We start from the raw sequence: 20021 nt of genomic DNA on the forward strand, positions 1-20021 counted from the left end.
CCATAGTTTTGCCTTTTCCAGAATGTCATATAATTGGAATCATGTAGCACGTAGCATGTAGTCTTTTCAGATTGGCTTCCTTCCCTAGTAATATGCACTTACGGTTCCTCCATGTCTTTTCATGGATTCATAGCTCATTCCTTTTTGTTGATGGGTAATACTCCATGTGTGAATGTACCAGTTTATCCATTTACCTACTGAAGGACATCTTGGTTACTTCCAAATTTTGGCAATTATGAATAAGGCTGCTATACACATCCACATGCAGGTTTTTGTGTGGACTTATGTTTTCAACTCATTTGGGTAAATACCAAGGAACACAGTTGCTGGATTTTAAGAATATATTTAGTTTTGTAAGAAACCATCAGACTGTGTTCCAAAATGGCTGCACCATTTTGCATTCTGACCGGCAATGAATGAGAGTTCCTTTTGCTCTACATCTTCATCAACATTTGGTGTTGTCTGTGTCTTAGATTTTTGGCCATTCTAAGAGGTGTCTAGTGGTATTTCATTGTTTCAATTTGCAATTCCCTAATGGACATATAATGTTGAGCATCTTTTCATATGCTTATTTTCTATTTGCTTATCTTTTGTGGTAAGGTATCTAAGGCTTTTGGCCATTTTAAAAATTGGGTTCATTTTCTTCTTTTTTTTTTTTTTCATTTTTTCAGGGTTTTTTTTTTATGTTATGTTAATCACCATACATTACATCATTAGTTTTTGGTGTAGTGTTCCATGATTCAGTGTTTGCGTATAACACCCAGTGCTCCATGCAGTACATGCCTCTTTAATACCCATCACCAGGCTAACCCATCCCCACAGCCCCCTCCCCTCTAGAACCCTCAGTTTGTTTCTCAGAGTCCATAGTCTCTCATGGTTCATCTCCCAAAAATTGGGTTCATTTTCTTATTGTTGATTTTAAGAGTTCTTTGTATATTTTGCATAACAGTCCTTATCAGATGTATATTTTACAAATATTTTCTCCCAGTCTGAGGCTTGTTTTCTATTCTCTTGACAGTGTCTTTCACAGAGCAGAAGTTTGTTTTAATAAAGTCCAACTTAACAGTTATTTGTTCATCAATTATGCCTTTATTGTTGTATCTAAAAAGTCATCACCACACCCAAAGTCACCTACATTTTCTCTTATGTTCTCCTCTAGGAGTTTTATACTTTCGTGTTTTATATTCAGGTCTATGGTCTATTTTGAGTTAACTGCTGTGGAAAGGTGCAATGTCTGTGTCTAGATTAATTTTTACATGTGGATGTCCAATTGTTTCAGCACCATTTGGGGAAAATACAATCTTTGCTCCATTGTATTACAATATATTATGTAAGATTGTATTGTGAAACATCAGTTGACTAATTTATGTGGGTCTGTTTCTGGACTCTATTCTGTTACATGGAACTATTTGTCTTAATTTTTTCGCCATTACCACAATGTCTTGGTTACTGTAGCATTACGGTAAGTCTGGAAGTCAAGTAGTGTCATACCTCTGGCTTTGTTCTTCTTCTTTTGCTTCTCCATATGAACATTAGAATCAGTTTTAGGATATGTACAAAATGCTGGGATTTTGATTGTGATTACTTTGAATCTATGAATCAAGTTGGGAAGAACTGACCTTTTCACAATATTGAATCTTCCTATCCATGAACCTGGAATATCTTTCCATTTAGTTTTTTAATTTCTTTCATCAGAGTTTTATAGTTTTCCTCATATAGATCTTGTACATATTTTGCTATATTTAGACCTAAATATTTTATTCTTTTGGGTGCTAATGTAAATGCTGTTCTCTTTTTAATTTTAAATTAAATTTTAATTTAAATCAGCTGCTCAAATTGTAAATTAAATTTTAAATTAAATTGTTCATTGCTGGTATACAGGGAAGTAATTGACTTTTGTATATTATCCTTGTATCCTGAAACCTTGCCATAATCACTTATTAATTCTAGAAGTTTTTTTGTTGTTGTTGATTCTTTGGGATTTTCTACATAGACAGTCATATCATCTGTGAACAAAGATTTATTTCTTCCTTCTCAGTCAGTATACCTTTTATTTCCTTCTCTTACTGCATTAGCCAGGATTTCTAGTACAGTATTGTGAAGGAGTGGTGAGGGGGGACATTCTTGCTTTTTTCCTCATCTTAGTGGGACAGCTTCCAAGTTTGTCACCAATAATTATGATGTTAGTTGTAGGTATTTTCAAGTTGAGCAAGTGCCTTTCTATTCCTAATTTGCTGAAAGTTTTTATCATGAATGGGTGTTGGAGTTTGTCAAGGGCTTTTCTGCATCTGTAGATGTGATCATGTGATTTTTCTCTAACCTGTTGATACTATGGATTACTACCTATTTTCTTTTCTTTTTTTTTTTTTTTACTTTGTTAATGTTTTATTTGGAATTTTTGTATCTAAATTCATAAGTGATATTGGACTATAATTTCTATTTTGTGCTTGCTTGTGCCTTTTCTAATCTTTGACAATGTATACAATATCCTCCCTTAACATTGGCCTATTCAAATTCCTCATCTGGACTGTTCTGATAATTTCATTTTTCTTTTTTTTTTAATAATTTTTTTAAAAAGATTTTATATATTTGAGAGAGAGAGCACGAGCAAGGGTGTGGGGTGGGGTGGGGAGGAGCAGAGGGAGATGGAGAAGCAGGCAGGAGGGAGGAGCATGATTGCCATAATCACTTATTAATTCTAGGACCCTGGGATCATGACCTGAGCTGAAGGCAGATGCTTAACCAACTGAGCCAGATTTTTGCATTTGTGTTCATGAGAGATCTTGATCTATAGTTTTTTGTAATGACTGTCTGGTTTTGGCATTAGACTAATGCTGGCTTCATAGAATAAGTTAGGAAATATTCCCTCTTCTTTTATTTTCTGGAAGAGATTGTAGGGAATTGGTGTCATTTCTTCCTTAATTTTTTGGTAGAATTCATCACTGAACCCATTGGCGAAAGCTTTATGGTTTTTCTGTTTTGGAAGGTTATTGGTTATTGATTCATTTCTTCAATAGATACAGGCCTATTCAAATAGTCTATTTCTTCTTGTGTGAGTTTTGGCTGATTGTGTTTTTCAAAATATTGGTTTATTTCATCTAGGTTATCAAATTTGTGAACATAGAGCTGTTTATGATATTCCTTTTATTATCCTTTTATGTCCATGGGGTCTGTAGGGATGTTCTGTTTTTCATTTCTGATATTGGTAGTTTGTATCTCCTCTCTTTTTAACTTAGTTAGCCTGGTTAATAGATTATCATTTATTGATCTTTTCAAAGAACCATATTTTGGTTTTGTTGATTTTTCTCTTTTGATTCCTCTTTTCAATTTCATTGATATCTGCTCTAATTTTTATTTATTATTTCTTTCTTCTGTTTACCTTGGGTTTACTTTGCTCTTCTTTTTCTAGTTTCCTAAGATGGGAACTTAGATAATTGATTTTAGATCTTTCTTCTTTCCTAATATATGCATTCAATGCTATAAATTTCTCCCTAAGCAGCGCTTTCACTGCATCCTACAGATTTTGAGAAGTTGTATTTTCATTTTTATTTAGTTCAAGATGTTCTTCAGTTTCTCTTGAGATTTCTTCTTTGACCTGTGAGTTATTTAGAAGTATGTTAATCTTTAAGTATTTCAGGATTTTCCAGCCATCTTTCTGTATTGATTTGTATTTTAATTCCATTGTGGTCTGAGAGCAATATATGATTTCTATTCTTTTAAATTTGTCAAGGTATGTTTTATGGCCCAGATTGTGGTCTGTCTTGCTTAGAATATTCCATGTGAGCCTGAGAAAAATATGTATTTTGCTGTATTTGGTTGAGCAATTGATAGATGTCAGTTGTATCCAGTTGATCAATGGTGCTGTTGTGTTCAACTATGTCCTTATTGATTTTCTGTCTTTAGAACTTGTCCATTTCTGATAGAGAGATGCTTAAGTCTTCAACTCTTATATTTATCTATTTCTTCTTGCATTTCTATCAGCGTTGCTTCATGGAGTTTGATGATTTGTTATCAGGCACATACACATTAAAGCTTATTATGTCTTCTTGGAAGATTGACCACTTATTATATGTAATGTTCTTCTTTATCTCTGATAATGTTCTTTTCTCTGAAGTTGGCTCTGAGATTAATATAGCTACTCCCTTTCTTTTGATTAGTGTTGGCATGGTATATCTTCTATCCCTTTATTTTTAATCTATGTGTGTCTTTATATTTAAAGTGGGTTTCCTATGGACAACATGTAGTTGGGTCTTGTTTTTTGATTTACTCTGAGAGTCTCTGTTTTTTAATGGTATATTTAGACCATTGATGTTTAAAGTGATAATTGATATAGGTTAATATTTACCATAATTGTTACTGTTTTCTACTTGTTCCTTTGGTTTTTTGTTCCTATTTTTGTCTTCACTCTCTGCCTTTTATAGTTTTTATTTTGTGTTGTTTTGTTTTTTAGTATAGTTGACACACAGTGTTAGTTTCAGGTGTACAACTTAGTGATTTGACAAGTTTATACATTATGCTATATTCACCACAAGTATAGCTTTTATAGTTTTAATTGACCATTTTATATGATTCCATTTTGTCTTCTTGCTTAGCATATCAATTATACTTTTTCTAAAAAAGTTGTTTTAGTGGTTGCCCTAGAGTTTGCCCATATACGTTCAAAAACTGTGGAATGTTTCACGAATTTGCATGTCATCTTTGTGCAGGGGCCATACTAATCTCTGTGTTGTTCTGAGTGTAGTACATGTGCTGATGAACTGAGCACTTAATGTGCTTTAGTTTTATCCCAAGGGGCTTCTTAGCCGTTCTTCCCCTTTAGTTGGGTATAATCAGTGTCAGCAGCAGACATCGACCTGAGGCAAACATGAACACATGTCCTTGAGTGCTGAGTGTTAGCCCGAGAGTCCGCGCTCTTTTGAGGGTGGAAAATCCTCACAGTTTTTTCACTAACTGGTGTCTTCTGTACTCTTGCTCCAATGTCAGGTTCAAGCCCATGTGCCAGTGCCCCAGGCCCCCATGGTTTTATGACTGCATGCTTTAAGGACTTTTTAAGGACTCAGACATCACTTCTCCTTCATCTTCAAAGCTGTCATTTTCTTTCTAGAGATGAAAAATACAAACAAGCCACCTCTGTTGTAGAAGGCAGCATGATCACAGTTCTTAGGCTAATCTAGTAACTCTCTTATTCCTTTTTATTTTTTTAAACAGATGTGATGTTTACTGGTACGGCAGATGGCCGGATCGTAAAACTTGAAAATGGTGAAATAGAGACCATCGCCCAGTTTGGTTCAGGCCCATGCAGTAAGTCAGTGACAGCACCCCCGATATATGTCTGTGGTTATTGAGAAAGGTGCTGAATGGCTGTGTGGAGCTTACTTTTCCTAGAAGTCAGGTTCATCCTTGCAGAAGAAGAGCCCCAACCACCTGGCAGACAGAGCCTGACCTGAGTGCTGCCACCAGCTCTTCATTTGCCATGTGGTCCCTGGACCTCATGGTACCTGATTGTCACCGTGCAGGTGTAGCTTGCCAACTAGGCAGTAGCCCCTGCACCTGCCAGTTACCTTACGGGCCTTGCACCCCTGCCATTCCATAGGGGCCCGTGTTCACTCTTGAGGTCACTTTGAAGAAGATTAATAGCCATTGTCAGAGTGCTGCTGTGGAAGAGCAGTTGGCTCTCGTTTACTTGCACGCTGAAATATCGTTCCTGCTCAGGCATTTCAGCAGCGTCATTCAGAGTGAAAACACCCTTATGTCACTCAGGTTTGGGGAAATTAGAGTAGAAGAATCTCACTGTTTAAAACCTGGTAGCCCACAGGTTTCTTAGTAGTTATGGTTTTTTAATAGCTAGAATGCTTTTGTAAAAATGATGCATTTTCATTGTACAAAGGTACAAAGGAGAAAGTAAAAGTCACCTCAGAGTCTTCACAGATACAACTTAACATTTTAGGGCATAGATTTTCAGATCTCTTTCTGTTCATGGGTACTCTGGTTTTGTGATGGAATCATACTCTACATTCGTTTTTTTAACCTGCCTTTTCCACTGTATTTTGGCAGTAAGTAGCCCTATAGTAAGTGCCCTATAGTAAGCACCCTGCAGTAAGCACCCCACAGAAAGCACCCTGCACTGAGCACCTTGCAGAAAGCACCCTGCACTGAGCACCCTGCAGTAAGCACCCCTGCTGTAAACACCTCTGCAGTTAGCAGCTTACAGAAGCATCCCTGCATATAAAGCTCGGCAGTTAAACACACCTGCAATAAATATGCATTGCCATAGGTTTAAAAAGGGTACAGGTATTAATCTGAGGAATAAAATAGTAGCTCTTCCTTTAAGCCAGATGGAGGGAAAACTGCCAAGGCCCTAGATGCGCAGAGTATTCAGGTCAGGCAGTTGGGATTAAACTCACAATTACTGAGGTCCTGAGGGAATTCTAGAGTTGGGGCCTGGGTCCTGATGATGTCCCTGAGTTAACTGTTCAAGTCTCAGGATGCTAATATGAACACAATTCTTGGATACCAATTGCTATTCATATGTTCAGATCCATATTCTCAGGTGGTCCCTCTGGATACACCAGACAGTTGTCATAAGTTCTGAGGGGGCTGGAATACTAGGGGATGGGTCCGTTTCTAATGCCATATCCTTTTTTGTTCTGAACAGCATGATGTATATTTAGGAAGGGATGGATGAGGTACTGGAGGTACAGGTAGAATCTGGGACCAGCCACTGCTTCCTATCCGTTTGTTTCCCTAGAAACTCGAGATGATGAGCCTGCTTGTGGGAGGCCCCTGGGCATCCGGGTGGGGCCCAATGGAACCCTTTTTGTGGCTGATGCGTATAAGGGACTATTTGAAGTAAATCCCTGGAAACGTACGTAACAATGCCTTATTTCCTTCTCTGATGATTTCAGATGTTTTAAACAATATGTGCATAAGTGGATTTAATAGAATTTGTTCAGTACAATCTACTGGAGACTCTAATATTTTCTTATTCATTGAATCGTCCTGGAAGTATTGCCTACCTATATCAGCTGTCATGTAACTCATGACCCCATTTGGTCAATCCCCTAATTTCCTGTTTGTGTTTTAGCCACAGGGTCTATTCCTCAAAATGTCAGAACTCCTCTTTCTGTGTTTATTTTCCTGTGTCTCTGTCTTATCTTCCTGTTTGTTCTCTGTCTGTCCCTTTGCTCTTTGTCTGCTTCCTCCCGTGTTTTTCTCCCAGTACGTGCTTCAGCAGAGGAGTTTGTACGATGCAGGAATCTGTTATCATGGGGGAGGGGGCTGGGGCTCTGGGTGGTCCCCTCTGCTGATGGCTGGCTGTGTGACTGTGTGGGTGCCTTAGCCTCTCTGTGCACAGGTTACTCACCCATGAAACCGGGCTAATGGTAGTGCCTGCCTTGTGGGATTGTGGGAGGGTTTAAATGAGATTGTACATGGAGACAGGTTAGTACTCCATAAATGGTTATTCTCCTGTTTTTAAAGTTTACCACTGTCACTGTTCCCATATTTAACACCGGATGAATGGAGCATTTTGTATTTCTCTCAAGCAACCCGAAAGACAGTTGCCTTTCACCTAAGATTCTTGATAGATTTTTAAAAGTCATTTGGTCTTGGTGAAAGGAAGAGGTCCTTATCCTTAGAGGAAGGATTTTGCCGTTAATGAAGTCAGTGTAAAAACATTAATCACCTAACAGCTAAAAGAAAGGAAAACACTGTTTTTTACTGGAAGAGGGAATAAATCTACTAGCGTATGACATGGAGAAGCTCATTTTAGTTTTCCCTTTGAAATCAGGTAGGCTGATGGAGACTTTGAAATTATTGACATACAAGTTCTTAGAAGGAAAACAGGTCTTCTCTTCCTCCCTCCTTTCCTTCTTTCTTTCATTATTATTTCCTTCTTTCTTTCCTTCTTTGCCCCTTCCTCCTTTCCTCCCTCTCTCCTTTTCTTTCTTCTACCTCAGGTGAAGTGAAACTGCTGATCTCCTCTGAGACACCCATTGAGGGGAGGAAAATGTCCTTTGTGAATGATCTTACAATAACTCAGGATGGGAGGAAGATTTATTTTACGGATTCTAGCAGCAAATGGCAGAGACGAGATTATCTGCTTCTGGTTATGGAGGGAACGGATGATGGGCGGTGAGTGTTCATTTCAGATCTTCTGCTCAGTGAGATCATCAGTCAGGCAGGGTGACTTCGGCAGAGCTTATTTGTGGGAGTCATTGGAGTGTTTCTGAGCATAATATTGCAGCTTTTGAGATAGGACTTTCATGACTTCTGGAAACGGGTGATGGATGCAACACAACAGAACAAGATGTTCTCACTTTCTCTTTGAAAAAATGAAATTAAAACAGGCCAGTCTATCTGAGCATGTGGTCTAGGCACTCTGGGTGGACACCTCCCAGGCTGGCCTCCGTTTCAGGTCATCCCTCCCAAGGGGGACTCCTTTGAGGCTGGAGCCATGGGGGCCCTCCCTGGTGCTGAGCCAGTTCCCGGCTTGGTGAGAGAACTGAGTGGGGGGTTCTCTGGAAGAGGATGCCTGGGGTCTGCTCTGGATGGGAAGGCCCCCAGGGGCCAGCCTGGAGTCAGGTCTGGGCGGAGGACCACCAGGGGCCTTGTCACTGCAGCATGAGGTGGATCCCCTTCTGCAGGCCCCCTGCCTGAGGCTCAGAAGGGAGTGAGGCTCCAATGTGGCATGGGCCATGGACTCTCCCGTGTGAGCGTTTGCTGTTGGCGCCCCACAGCCTACTAGAGTATGACACGGAGACCAAGGAAGTGAAGGTTTTACTGGACCAGTTGCGGTTCCCTAATGGAGTGCAGCTTTCTCCCGCGGAGGACTTTGTCCTGGTGGCCGAGACGACAATGGCAAGGATAAGAAGGTGCGTGTGGCCCCTGCCGAGCTTTTGGGGGTGCGCCAGAACTCGCTGTGGCCCAGCCCAGCTTGCTGGGAGATGTCGAGCTACATGATTGGAGATGGGGAAGGGCACCTTCTCCTTTGTGTGATAATGGAAGCAGTAAAATTCAGGGGTGCCTTTTCTTTCTCCTCCATCTCAGCCTGCTGAAAGTTGCGGTCTGGGAGGGTCTTGATTTAATGCTGACCACACATCCTGGGTCCCTTTTCCTCCCCGGAGTGCTGGGCTCCCTGCTACTGCTCCTGGCTGTGCCCTGGGCTGGTGAGGGCCCCTTTCACCATCTGGTGTCTTCCTTTGCGGTGGGCGCGTTTACAGTTGTAAATCAGTTGGGATTAGGACCATTTTGGTGCTTGGCTAAAAGTTTTCCTTACATTTGGGGACCTCTGCTCACCACTTGCTTGGGTGAATTTTTCAGATTCTACCTGTCGGGCCTGATGAAGGGAGGGGCTGATCTGTTCGTGGAGAACCTGCCTGGATTTCCAGACAACATCCGACCCAGCAGCTCTGGAGGGTACTGGGTCGGCATGGCAACCATTCGCTCCAACCCTGGGTTTTCTATGTTGGATTTCTTATCTGAGAGACCCTATATTAAAAGAATGATTTTTAAGGTAACTATGAAAACTGTAATTCCAAAAAACAAAATGAAAATGCATCTAATTACGATCGTTTTTGACCTTTGGAGCTCTAAAAATTCTCGTGCTGCTTATAATATTTACTACTTCTAGTGACTTTTTTTTAAGTGTGAGTGAGCAGAGGGGAGGGGCAGAGGGAGAGAGAATCTTAAGCAGACTCCACACTCAGCGTGGAGCCTGACGCAGGGCTCAATCTCATGACCCTGAGATCATGACCCGACCTGAAATCGAGAGTCAAGAGTTGGACACTTAACCGGCTGAGCCACCCAGGCACCCCACTTTTAGTGACTTCTTTAATACATGTTTTCTGCCTCGGCCTGAAATGTAGATTGAAACAGTTGAACCCTTTGATGTTACCCTTCTGGCTTCCTTGTCTGGGTATTTTTACCATCACCCTCACCATCATGTCCTATCAGTCACACCTGCCCCTTTGTGATGGCTGTTTCAGGCCTTCTCCCCTCTCCACAGACCCTGCAACTTGGCCTTCAAATGGGGCCCCTGCAGACCACAGTGCTGCTCCTCCTCAAATGGTTATCAGGCACGCCTTCCTGCAGCCACACGTCAAGACGCACTTTCCTTGGACCCCATCCCGCCCTGGCTCCTCCTGCCTTCTGAAACCTTCCTGTCATACTCCATCCCCATAGGATCCTGACCTTTGACCTCTTAGCACACCAAACTCTTTCGTTACAAAAAAAATCACCCACCCTCACCAAGGGCCAGCCACAGACCTCTTAACACAGCCTTTCCTCCAGTGACTTCCGTGAAATGCCCTCAGTGTAGCTCCCCATGTTTAGCACTGTGGATGAGGAACCTGCTGATACGGGTGCTTCCATCATGCAGAAATCTTCATTTCCAACAAGCCCCATTTCACAGGCTGAAGAGATGTTGGAAACTGAGATTGGATATTGAATAGTGAATAGATAATAGTCAAATAATTGAACTTAAGGCCCTGGAAGGTACCAGGCAGCAATTACTGAGTCTGTACAGTGCTGGGCCCTGTGTCTGGGCCCTGCTGAGGGGCTGTAGGCACCTGCTCTGTCAGGCTGGCCCATGGCCTTCAGTTTTGTTGCAAGTTCTGTGGGTCACTGTGGAAAATCCTGGTCTGTTCAAAAATAATACATTCCTCCTCTTTGCCTCATTGGCTCCAGAGCCAGCATTTGTTCCCACTGTGACCTAGGAGGAGGCAGAATGGTGAGGTGGGAGGAAGGACAGGGTTTTGTTTTTTATTTTGTTTTGTTTTTGTTTTGTGCAGGGGTTTTGAAGAAGGCTAGGCCAGTTGTGGGACCCTGGGCAAATGATGTGATCTCTCTGCCTCAATTCCTCCATCTTTCAAGTGGGAAGAATAACAGCATGGTTCTGTTTTCATTAGGTACTGAAAAAGTGTAACAGGAATATGCGTACAATGCCCTTAGCTGACTTCAGTAGGTGTTCTCTTTCTGTACATGTCCGTTTTCCCACAGTGAAGCGGTGGTGGTAGTGGTGTGTCTGCGGCGCCCCCCCCCCCCCCCCCCCCAACGCATGCTCCATCAGAGCAGGTGTTCTTCTGTTTCATTCACTCCTTTGTTCCCAGCACCTAGAACAGCGTCTGGCACATGGTGGGTGCTCGGAAATTACTGTGGAAGCAATGTGTGCTCAGAGAGCTGAGGCCACAAGTGTGAGCAGGGGCTGGAGCAGTGACATGGTTCCTGGCACAGGAGAGCTCCGCACCTTCCTGAGGCAGATTGAGAGCAGTGGGAGAGGACCATAGGCCTTGCAGACGCCACAGGGCCTAGATCTTATTCTAACTATAATTGAAGTCGTGGAGGATTTTTGTTTGTTTTTAGTTTTGAGACAGTGTCAAACTTAGAAAAGTAGCAAGAGGGTAACAAAGAATTCCTTTCCCTGAACTATTTGCTAGTAAATTGCTGACCTGATGCCCTGTCATCATCAGGGTTTGGGCAGTTGCCCTCGTGGATTCGACCCAGGCTGAGGTGTGGCCTTCAGCTGTCATGTCTCTTTATTCTCCTTCGGTCTGGAACAGCTCCTCAGTTTTGATCTTTTTGAGAATTACGGGTCAGTTATGTTGTAGAATGTTCCTCTGTGTGGGTCATCCTGCATTTCTCATGATTAGATTTAGGTTATACATCTCTGGCAGGAAGACCACGGAAGTTGTGTTCTCAGTGTGTCCTGTCAGGAGGCACGTGATATCAGCTTGTCCCATATGGGTGGTGGCAGCACTGGCCACCTGGTTCAGTGGTGAATGCCGGGCTTCTCTATGGTGAAGCCACTCTTTTTCCATTTGTAATTAACAAGTATTTTGTGGGAAGGTACTTTCTAAATAAGTAAACATCAGTGTGATCTCATGGTTGCCAGTTTTTTCAGTGGTTTATAGTCTCTTACTGCCATTATTTATTTTGAGGCTCAAATCGTCCGACTGTGACCAGTGGGAGCCCCTTTAGTGTGGCTCCTTGACCTTTGCCCATGTCCCTACCGCTTTTGGAGTGGTTCCTGGCTTTCTGGCAACCCACGTTGTTCAGGCTCATCATGCCCCAGCTCTGTAATGGACCACTTCTCCAGGAACCCGGGTTCCTTCTAGAAGGGATCTGCTGCTACATGTGCTAATGGCTTTTGGCAGGTGACTGCCCTAGTCCCCCTCAACAGACAAGGCCAGAGAACATGTGCATGTGTATTCATACGTAGATAAACACATTTGACCCTTGAACAACGCGGGGGTTAGGGGCATTGGCCTCTGTGCAGTCAGAAATCTGCATATAAAAAAAAAAAAGAAATCTGCATATAACCTTTGAGTCCCCAAAGACTTAACTACTAACAGCCTACTGTTGACCAGAAGCCTCACCAGTAACAAACAGTTCATTAACACATAATTTGTATGTTATGTGTGTTGTATACTATATTCTTACAATAAAGTAAGCTAGAGAATATTAACAAAATTACAAGAATGAGAAAATACATTTACAGCACTGTATTTATAAAAAAAAAAAAAGCTACACCTGCTGCAGTTCAGACCGGTGTTGTTCAAAGTCAAATGTATATGCGGTGTATGTATACGTGTTTACACACATGTTCATTTATTCATCATCTGTTTATTTAAGTTGAAAACTCTAAGTAATGCTGGTATTTTGGCTTCCAGTCCCATACCACAGGATTTATTCTAATTTTCTCCACTTCCATAATAGTACTTCCCTTTTCTAATAGTGAAACACCTGGATCCTATTACCCTTCATACCTGTTTGATCAGATTCCCTGGATGTCACCAATATGTGGCCGTGTCCCCCATCACACGGCCCCTGCTAGGGTTCTGGCATCCCACGCTGGGCCTTCTCCCTCCTCCCAACCATGGGAGGCTCCTGCCTTTTCCCTCAAAGGCTCGGATGCCTGTGCCAAGCTGTCCCCAGGTAAACACTGTCCTCACTCTGCCTGGGCTCTTCCAGCCTGTGCCAGGCCCTGCTTGGGCTCCGATGCCCTATTCTGTGCCACTGCGCTCCCCCCAGTATGGACTCTGCCTCACCCTGCTTGGACTGACTCGTGGTCTGGGCCACTGTGGCTCCAGCCTCTGCACACACCTACCTTGCTGGGCCCTACAAGCCACTTCCTGATGAATTGTTCAGGAGGGGCGTGATGTAGTACAAAGAAAGTTTTAAAGAGACAAGCATAGCTGCTGTGTGGGGGGCAGCCTGTAGCTTGGCTCCACGGGCTGTGAAGAGCCTGGCATGGAGGAGGCTGCAGCAGCCAGGAAAGGTGGTGGGGCAGAGCCTGGGGTGGGGGTGGTACGTCCGTAGCACGTGATAAGACCCTGTGGTGCTGGGCTTGCAGGGTCTGGAGAGAAGGGATTAGGCATGAGGGCAGGGGTCTCAGGATCAGCAGCTGGTGTCCACGGCCCTGTCTCCTTAGCCAGGGTGTCTGTCAAGTTTGAAGAACTGTTAGAAAGTCTGGGTGGAGAAGGGTCAGCACTGGGGGTTGGAAATTGGGGGGTAGATTTGAGAGCTTTCTGGGAAAGCAACTTAAACCCAGCAGAAGGGGTGAGAGGCCTTAGGGATAAGACGGAGAGAGCAGAGAAGGGGGGACCTGGCACTGAGGTGAGGTGGCATTTCATAGGCCGTGGGAAGCCTTATGAAGTATTTTAAGTTTTAATCAACTTTGCCATACAACTTTCTAGAACACAGTCAACTTGTATGGCTGCTTGGACCCTTCCAGTGACTAGGAGACATTATTCATTGGACATTTACAGTTGTTTGGCTGTTTCCCCTTACGTGAAAAGGTAGACATCTGCCTATTTTCACTCACTGGTTTTATGCAGTAGCATACTGTCATCATTTCCTCCCTGGTGTCCTGCTCTGCCAGAAATTGCATATCTCATTCTCTGGTTTCTCTGCTTAAAACCCTTCAGTTGCCCTGTGTGGCCCCTGACCTGGCTGAGCCACAGGGCTCCTAAAGGGTGCCTTGCTCAGCATGGAGGTTATCTCTACACTGGCCTCAAACAGAGCTGCCAGGGCCGTAGGGGGCAGGGACACGTTCATTTAACCAGTCCAGGTCTTTCCTCTAACATGAACTGCTCTCAAATCTCCATCATTTGCACCTTGCACATCTGAAATATTTTAAACCTAGTCTGAGGGCTTGGCGTTTATTCTGGTTAGGCTGTGCTGGTTTTAACCTGGTGTCCTGGGGTCCATGTCAGTGTGGGCTTGGCTTCAGTATCTTGTCTTCCTCAGGTGTGAGGAGCCATGAACCCTTCTCTTGGTTCAGCTAGCTCATTCAGAGTGGCGCCTGCATTGGGTCTGGTGGGTACTGTGGCGAGGACTGTTGGAAGGCTGCCATCCTTGTGCCAGGCTGGCCTTGCCTGGATGCAGGTGACAGGCTCCTTGGCCTGCTCTGCCCAGGGGCAGAAGTGGGGGAGGCCTGCGAGGTGGCAGGCCCTATGCCAGGGGCAGGGAGCTGGTTTAATCTGCCTCTGCTCTATGCAGCTTCCCTGTCATTGGAAGAGCTGGGCCCTTACAAGATGGGGAGGGGATATGGCATCTGTGAAAAACAACATTCATCTGAATAAATGTCAAAGAGCTTATTGGCTTCGTTCAGTGACTCATGAGTCAGACACCATCCAATCCAGCAGATACAAATGAGCTTGGAGGAGCAGTACAAAATGAAAAATTTTTATAGGCAGGAGGGAGCGGGAACAAGGTGGTTACACTGGACAAAAAACCGGGTTGGTTATCACCAGGCTACTTTCCTTTAGGGGATGGCAGGCAAATTACCTCATTAGTGCTGATCAGGTGATTCCTGATCGACTGGCTTAAGATTCCATTTCTGGGAGAACCCAAATTGTAAGTAAGTTAGGTCTCAGTTTGGTGACTTGGAGCTGAGCATAATTGACTCCCATTTTGGGCCCGTGGTCTTGTTTTTAGCAGGCTGGATCTGCTCACACCACTATCTTGGTCAGAAGCTAACCTCTGCTCACACTGTGCTTCCCTCCCAGCTGTTTAGTCAGGAGACTGTGATGAAGTTTGTACCACGGTACAGCCTCGTTCTAGAACTCAGCGACAGCGGAGCCTTCCGGAGAAGCTTGCACGATCCTGATGGGCAGGTGGCCTCCTACATCAGCGAAGTGCATGAGCACGACGGGCACCTGTACCTGGGCTCCTTCAGGGCCCCCTTCCTCTGCAGACTCAGCCTCCAGTCTGTTCAGCAGCCTTGACCGTGGCTGTGCCAGGAGTCCTCACACTGGGCACCACCGCTGGTCCAGGAGATTCCGTGCACACAGCCTTTTTCACCTGCGCCTGCCGGTCCTTGGACATGGACATTGGAAGTGGACAGTGAGACCCTGTGGATGTCTGGGGCCCTGTGGGATACCCCTCACCTGGGTTTGACATCTAGAGGGAAGCATAACATGCCACAGGGAAGATAAGTCCATGTTATACCATTTCCTCTTAAAAAACCTTTCTAAGTACAGTGATTCTATTCTCTAGGACTTAGGAGTCTTCATACACTTATAATAGGCCTCAGGGTTTGGTGGATAGAGCAGTAGATGAGATGTCCAGGGATCTTGTTTTTGCTACTGGCTGTCTTGCCAGCCTCAGTATCTTTACTATAAAATGTGGTAATACCGGTCTCTGGGGGTGGGGCACAGGAGGGGCAAGGGGAGCTCAGTGCAAAAGTATGTTGAGGCCAGTGAGTGGAGCTGTGTAAATGGTAGAGCTGTGTTCTCCAGAGCTGTGTGGGCCATGGGCCCTGGATCCTGTGCGGTCCCTTCCATAGCTCACACCCCCCAGCCTACGCCAGTTCAGCCCCACTCTGAACCAGAGGCTTTTCAAGACTCCTGAGTCCTCATCAACCATTTAAAGGCAAGGACCTGAGAAAGTGCACAGAAGCATGTTGATCCCAGCAGCTCAGAGAGGACCTGCGGGGCTTCTCTCTGTGAACAGACTGCATCGATGGAATGATCCAGCAGCTGGGTACTACAGGGCAGAATCTAGGGGAGTCCTGTTGACACCCTTTTGTTCCTTACCTCTAGACTAGCAGACGAAGAGTGCATATGTTAATATCATTTGCTAGGGTGTCACAAGCCCGAAATTGCTGTATATCCCGACAAGTGTGTACACACTGGTCCTAATTTTGTCAGAGGGACCCATGTAGTAATGATAATTAAATTGACTTTCTGCTCATTAACCTTTTCTGATGGTGTTGCCTGGGATTTCTTCTCTGATAGAATTAGGTTAACGGTGACTGGAGTTTGATTCCATCGTGGGCTGAGAGGAGGATCCTTTTGGCCAGGACCTTGTTTAGGGACCGGCAGTCCATCTGGCTCGCTCCGCACCCCTCCCAGGGCGGCCGCCTCCGGCTACCACCTCCCGGCAGTGCTTCATCCTTGGGCAAGTCGCTCTTGTCCCCAGCCTGCAGAATGGGGTTGATACCTGTTCCTCTCCGTCCTGGCTGTTCGTGAGAGTACAGAAGACCTTGCGTTTCTGGAATCGTTTTCAGTAACTTGACAAGGAAAGATTTTAAATAGGCAACGACAGCTGTGGTAAAACATGAACCGTTTGTGTTGTGTCGCACTGGTTGGCGACGAGCCCTTTGCTCCCTTTCCCAACCGTGGCCCCCTCCCCCGCGCTGGCCTGGCCTCGCTTTAGGGGAAAGAGTCAGGATCTGGAGGTTGGCTCATCTGTTGTGTTGCGTGCTCAGGGATGCCTTCATGTGCGGCAGTAGGACAGAGTCAGAGACTGGCTTCAGTCCAGTTGGTGTGAGCCAGAATGTATTAGGTGAATGACTCAATGTTACTTATGTTACTTTAGGGAAAGAAAATTGAGTATAGATTCTAAATGCTTTTTAATAGATGGTGGTTCACCCCATATATCAGCTGTACGGGAGTACATTCTGCCATAAAAAACAATTTAAATGTGTGGAGCGCATAGAAGTTGACTTCTTGATTGAGAACAGAGGGCTTTACTTTTTAGTGCTTGCTTTTTACCAATGCAAAGAAGCCGGTAAATTGCTTTTCACAGTTTTCAGCAAAGGAGTCTTGATTTTGACTTAGATGTTGATTTTCTGTCTCAACGTGTCACTTCCTGTTTTATCTGGTAATTTGCCATGGTGAGGTGCAAGATATAGCCTTATTAGGTTTAAATACGTGGTATGCTTCTGTGGTAAACATAAAGCAGATTTACTCTAATGTGAATTACTAACATGCTCTTAAAATTAAATCAAGCGATTCATTCATTGTGTGCTTCCTTATTATCTATTACAAAAACTCCGCTGGGACTCAGGTACTGCCTTTCATAGGACAGAAGCCCTGTTTTGAGATTTTTATCATCAACATGCATTTGCAGGGTGGTCTGTAGTTTAGAAAGTGTTTTCATGAACACTGACGTTTTACTGATGGAAGGAGATATAGTCATTTTACGGGGGGAACTCAGGCTTGCGGGGGCGGGTGGAGAGGACTTGCCCAGACTCACTGGCACACCATGCCAGCACACCGCTGAGTCAGGACCCGTGGTCTGACTTTGGAATCTGCTGGGGAAGCTGGGAGGTGAGGCAGGGTGGTGTTCCCAGGACCTGGCTCTGTGGTGGTCACCGCCCAGCCCAGGAGCTGGACCTAGGCTGCACATCAGAGTCCTCTGGGCTTCCCAGTCTTTCGGAATGGCCTGGTATCATCATGGTTTCAAGTTTCACAGGTGGTCCCCATGACAGTGGTGGGGCACTCATCACTGCCAGGGCCCACCTGTACCCTAAAGGGGCTGGGCTGGGCGGACACCTGGAGCAGGGCCAGTAGAGCTGAATCCCTGAGAGTCTGTGTATAGCTAGTGAAGAGGTGTGGGGCATGGCCAGGGAAAAAGCTCTAGAACACTCAGGGCAAGACTTTCAGAATTTTGACTGGTTTTGCTCAGGTTTTGAGACCTTGAACAGTAAGTATTTTTTCTCTTCGGTCCTAATTCTGATATGTCTTAGAATCCTGGGTACTTAACTTTACATTTTCTCAGTGAGAATAACATTAGATGATGTCACAGCTTCCCTCTGTGTCAGAGTCATTCTCTCCGAGGCAGAGTAAAGCTCTAAGTCTAAAAACGCAGGTAAAATTGGGTTGGCAAGGGGCGCCTGGGTGGCTCAGTCGGTTAAGTGTCTGCCTTCGGCTCAGATCATGATCCCAGTGTCCTGGGATCGAGCCCCGCATCTGGCTCCTTCCTCAGTGGGGAGCCTGCTTCTCCCTCTCCCTCTGCCTGCTGCCCTGCCTACTTGTGTTCTCTATCTTTGTCAAATAAATAAATAAAATCTTAAAAAAAAAATGGCGGCAGTACGAGACTTCAGGTCATCGCTGGTTGATGTCCACCACCTATGGTAAGTCACACCAACTCCATGTGGGTGTTTTGTTTCATCTGTTTGAATCCTACCAAATGGCTCTCTGGCCAGTCCCCTCCCAGGTCGGGCTTTGCTGTGCTCGGTCTAGAGCGAAGTCTTTCATGGGGTGGGGGTGAGGGGCAGAGTTAGGTTGCTAGAACAAGCAGCATGCCCACAGGACCTGCTCTACAGGCAGCTGTAGCCAGACGTCTGCAGTAGTGTGGTTGGCAGATGTGTCTCTGTGGAGGACAAAGGCACATGAGCTGTTGGCTTCCAGAAATCAGAGTAGCCTCACGCTGGCTCACTGGCTCAGGCCCTTTCCTTCTGGTGCCACTGTGGCTGGTGTAAGAGTTATTTAAAGTCAAGCATTGTCTTCTGTGAGGTATAGTACATAAAGCAGATTGGGGATAATAAAACAGCTGACGTATTAGAGAGTTCAGGTCGCCTAGAGTTCAGGCCCGAAGGTCCCCATGTAGAGAAGGTTTGCAGAAGCCTGAGATTGGGGGACCCACAGTCAACTGGCTTCTGCAGGAGCTGGTTTGTCTTAGTTATAAGACTTCTGTTTACTTTATAGGAAGAGATTTTAAATACCTGGCCCCAAATGATGTTTTGAAAATTGTGGGCATAGGTTAGTGTTGAAACCTGAGAGTTTTGAGATTCAGATTTGAGGCCTCCTCCTCTGTCCCCAGAGGGAAGGTCAGCCCTGGCTCCTGGCTAGGCAGAAGGGGGTTCAAATGCAGCTCAGCTCGGAGCAGAGGTACTGTGAGGCTGCTCTCCCCCACACCTGTGTGTGCATTCTCATTTCTGACCGTGAGGCCAGGTGACGCCAGGTGGGCCCACAGGCCTGGAAGCCTAAGTGATAATTTTCAGGAGAGGCCTGGCCTTCATGTGCTCTGGGCCGTATTTAAATGTTCATGAGGACCAACTGGGAGTTCGCATGGGTTCCTACCTTTATTTGCTGCAACATCCTGCCCGTTCAGCTGTGTCCCGAGGCCCATCTGAGTCTGAAGCTCTGACTCCTGGTGTTACTGCCACCTTGTTTATATATGGGGTCAACAATGCTGGGTGGACTCATTTATCTTGATGAAAGGGTGGCCTTCAGAATCATCAAATAAATTGTCTTGTGGCATAGTTGCCATCACTGTCCCTGGATTAAATGACCAGAAGGAGGCGAGCCAGCAAAAATGAGTGAGGATTTAGAAATTAAAGCTCTCCCCTCACTGAAGGAAACCAAAGGGTAATTCATTTTGGTTGTACACAGTGATCAAGTTTACAACTGCGTACCAAATTGTCATACGTTTTTAATGCAGATTTTGTTTCCTGTGAATTATCAAGTCCATATTTTTTAGATTTATTTATTTTAGAAAGAGAGCAGGGGAGGAGGAGCAGAGGGAGAGGGAGAGATCGAATCTCAAGCAGACTCCCTGCTGAGCTTGGAGTCCTACCTGGGGCTCCATCTCATGACCCTGAGATCATGACCTGAGCTGAAATCAAGAGTCAGGCTAAAACGACTGAGCCACCCAGGTGCCCCAAGTCCATATTTTTTTTAAAGGCAACAGTGTATTTTTTACTAATCTATAGTTTGAAGAGGCCTGGAGAGGAGGAAATCCAAAGCGAGGGCTCTGCATTTCAAGCCAGGCCTACTGGAGCAGGGCGGCCG

General features: G+C 44.8%; 1 protein-coding gene and 1 non-coding gene across 3 annotated transcripts in view; one reads left to right on the forward strand and one right to left on the reverse strand.

Annotated features, from left to right (window-relative positions):
* Positions 1-17245, forward strand: part of APMAP (adipocyte plasma membrane associated protein) — a 34781-nt gene extending 17536 nt beyond the window's left edge. The window contains exons 4-9 of one of the 2 annotated variants that reach the window (XM_035005728.1): positions 5209-5301; positions 6749-6865; positions 7959-8133; positions 8739-8873; positions 9322-9514; positions 15009-17245. In XM_035005728.1, coding sequence (XP_034861619.1) covers positions 5209-5301; positions 6749-6865; positions 7959-8133; positions 8739-8873; positions 9322-9514; positions 15009-15227 — 932 coding nt within the window. In that variant the 3' untranslated portion in view covers positions 15228-17245. The remainder of the gene's footprint in view (positions 1-5208; positions 5302-6748; positions 6866-7958; positions 8134-8738; positions 8874-9321; positions 9515-15008) is intronic. The other variant, XM_035005729.1, reaches the window with a different exon arrangement.
* LOC118011624 lies at positions 4662-4765 on the reverse strand. The gene has a single exon (XR_004679505.1). It is a non-coding gene; the product is annotated as a U6 spliceosomal RNA (small nuclear RNA).
* Positions 17246-20021: the final 2776 nt, after the last annotated feature.

The sequence above is a fragment of the Mirounga leonina genome, unplaced genomic scaffold (assembly GCF_011800145.1).
Source record: "Mirounga leonina isolate KUSES-001 unplaced genomic scaffold, KU_Mleo_1.0 Mir_150, whole genome shotgun sequence".
Taxonomy (NCBI): Eukaryota; Metazoa; Chordata; class Mammalia; order Carnivora; family Phocidae; genus Mirounga; species Mirounga leonina.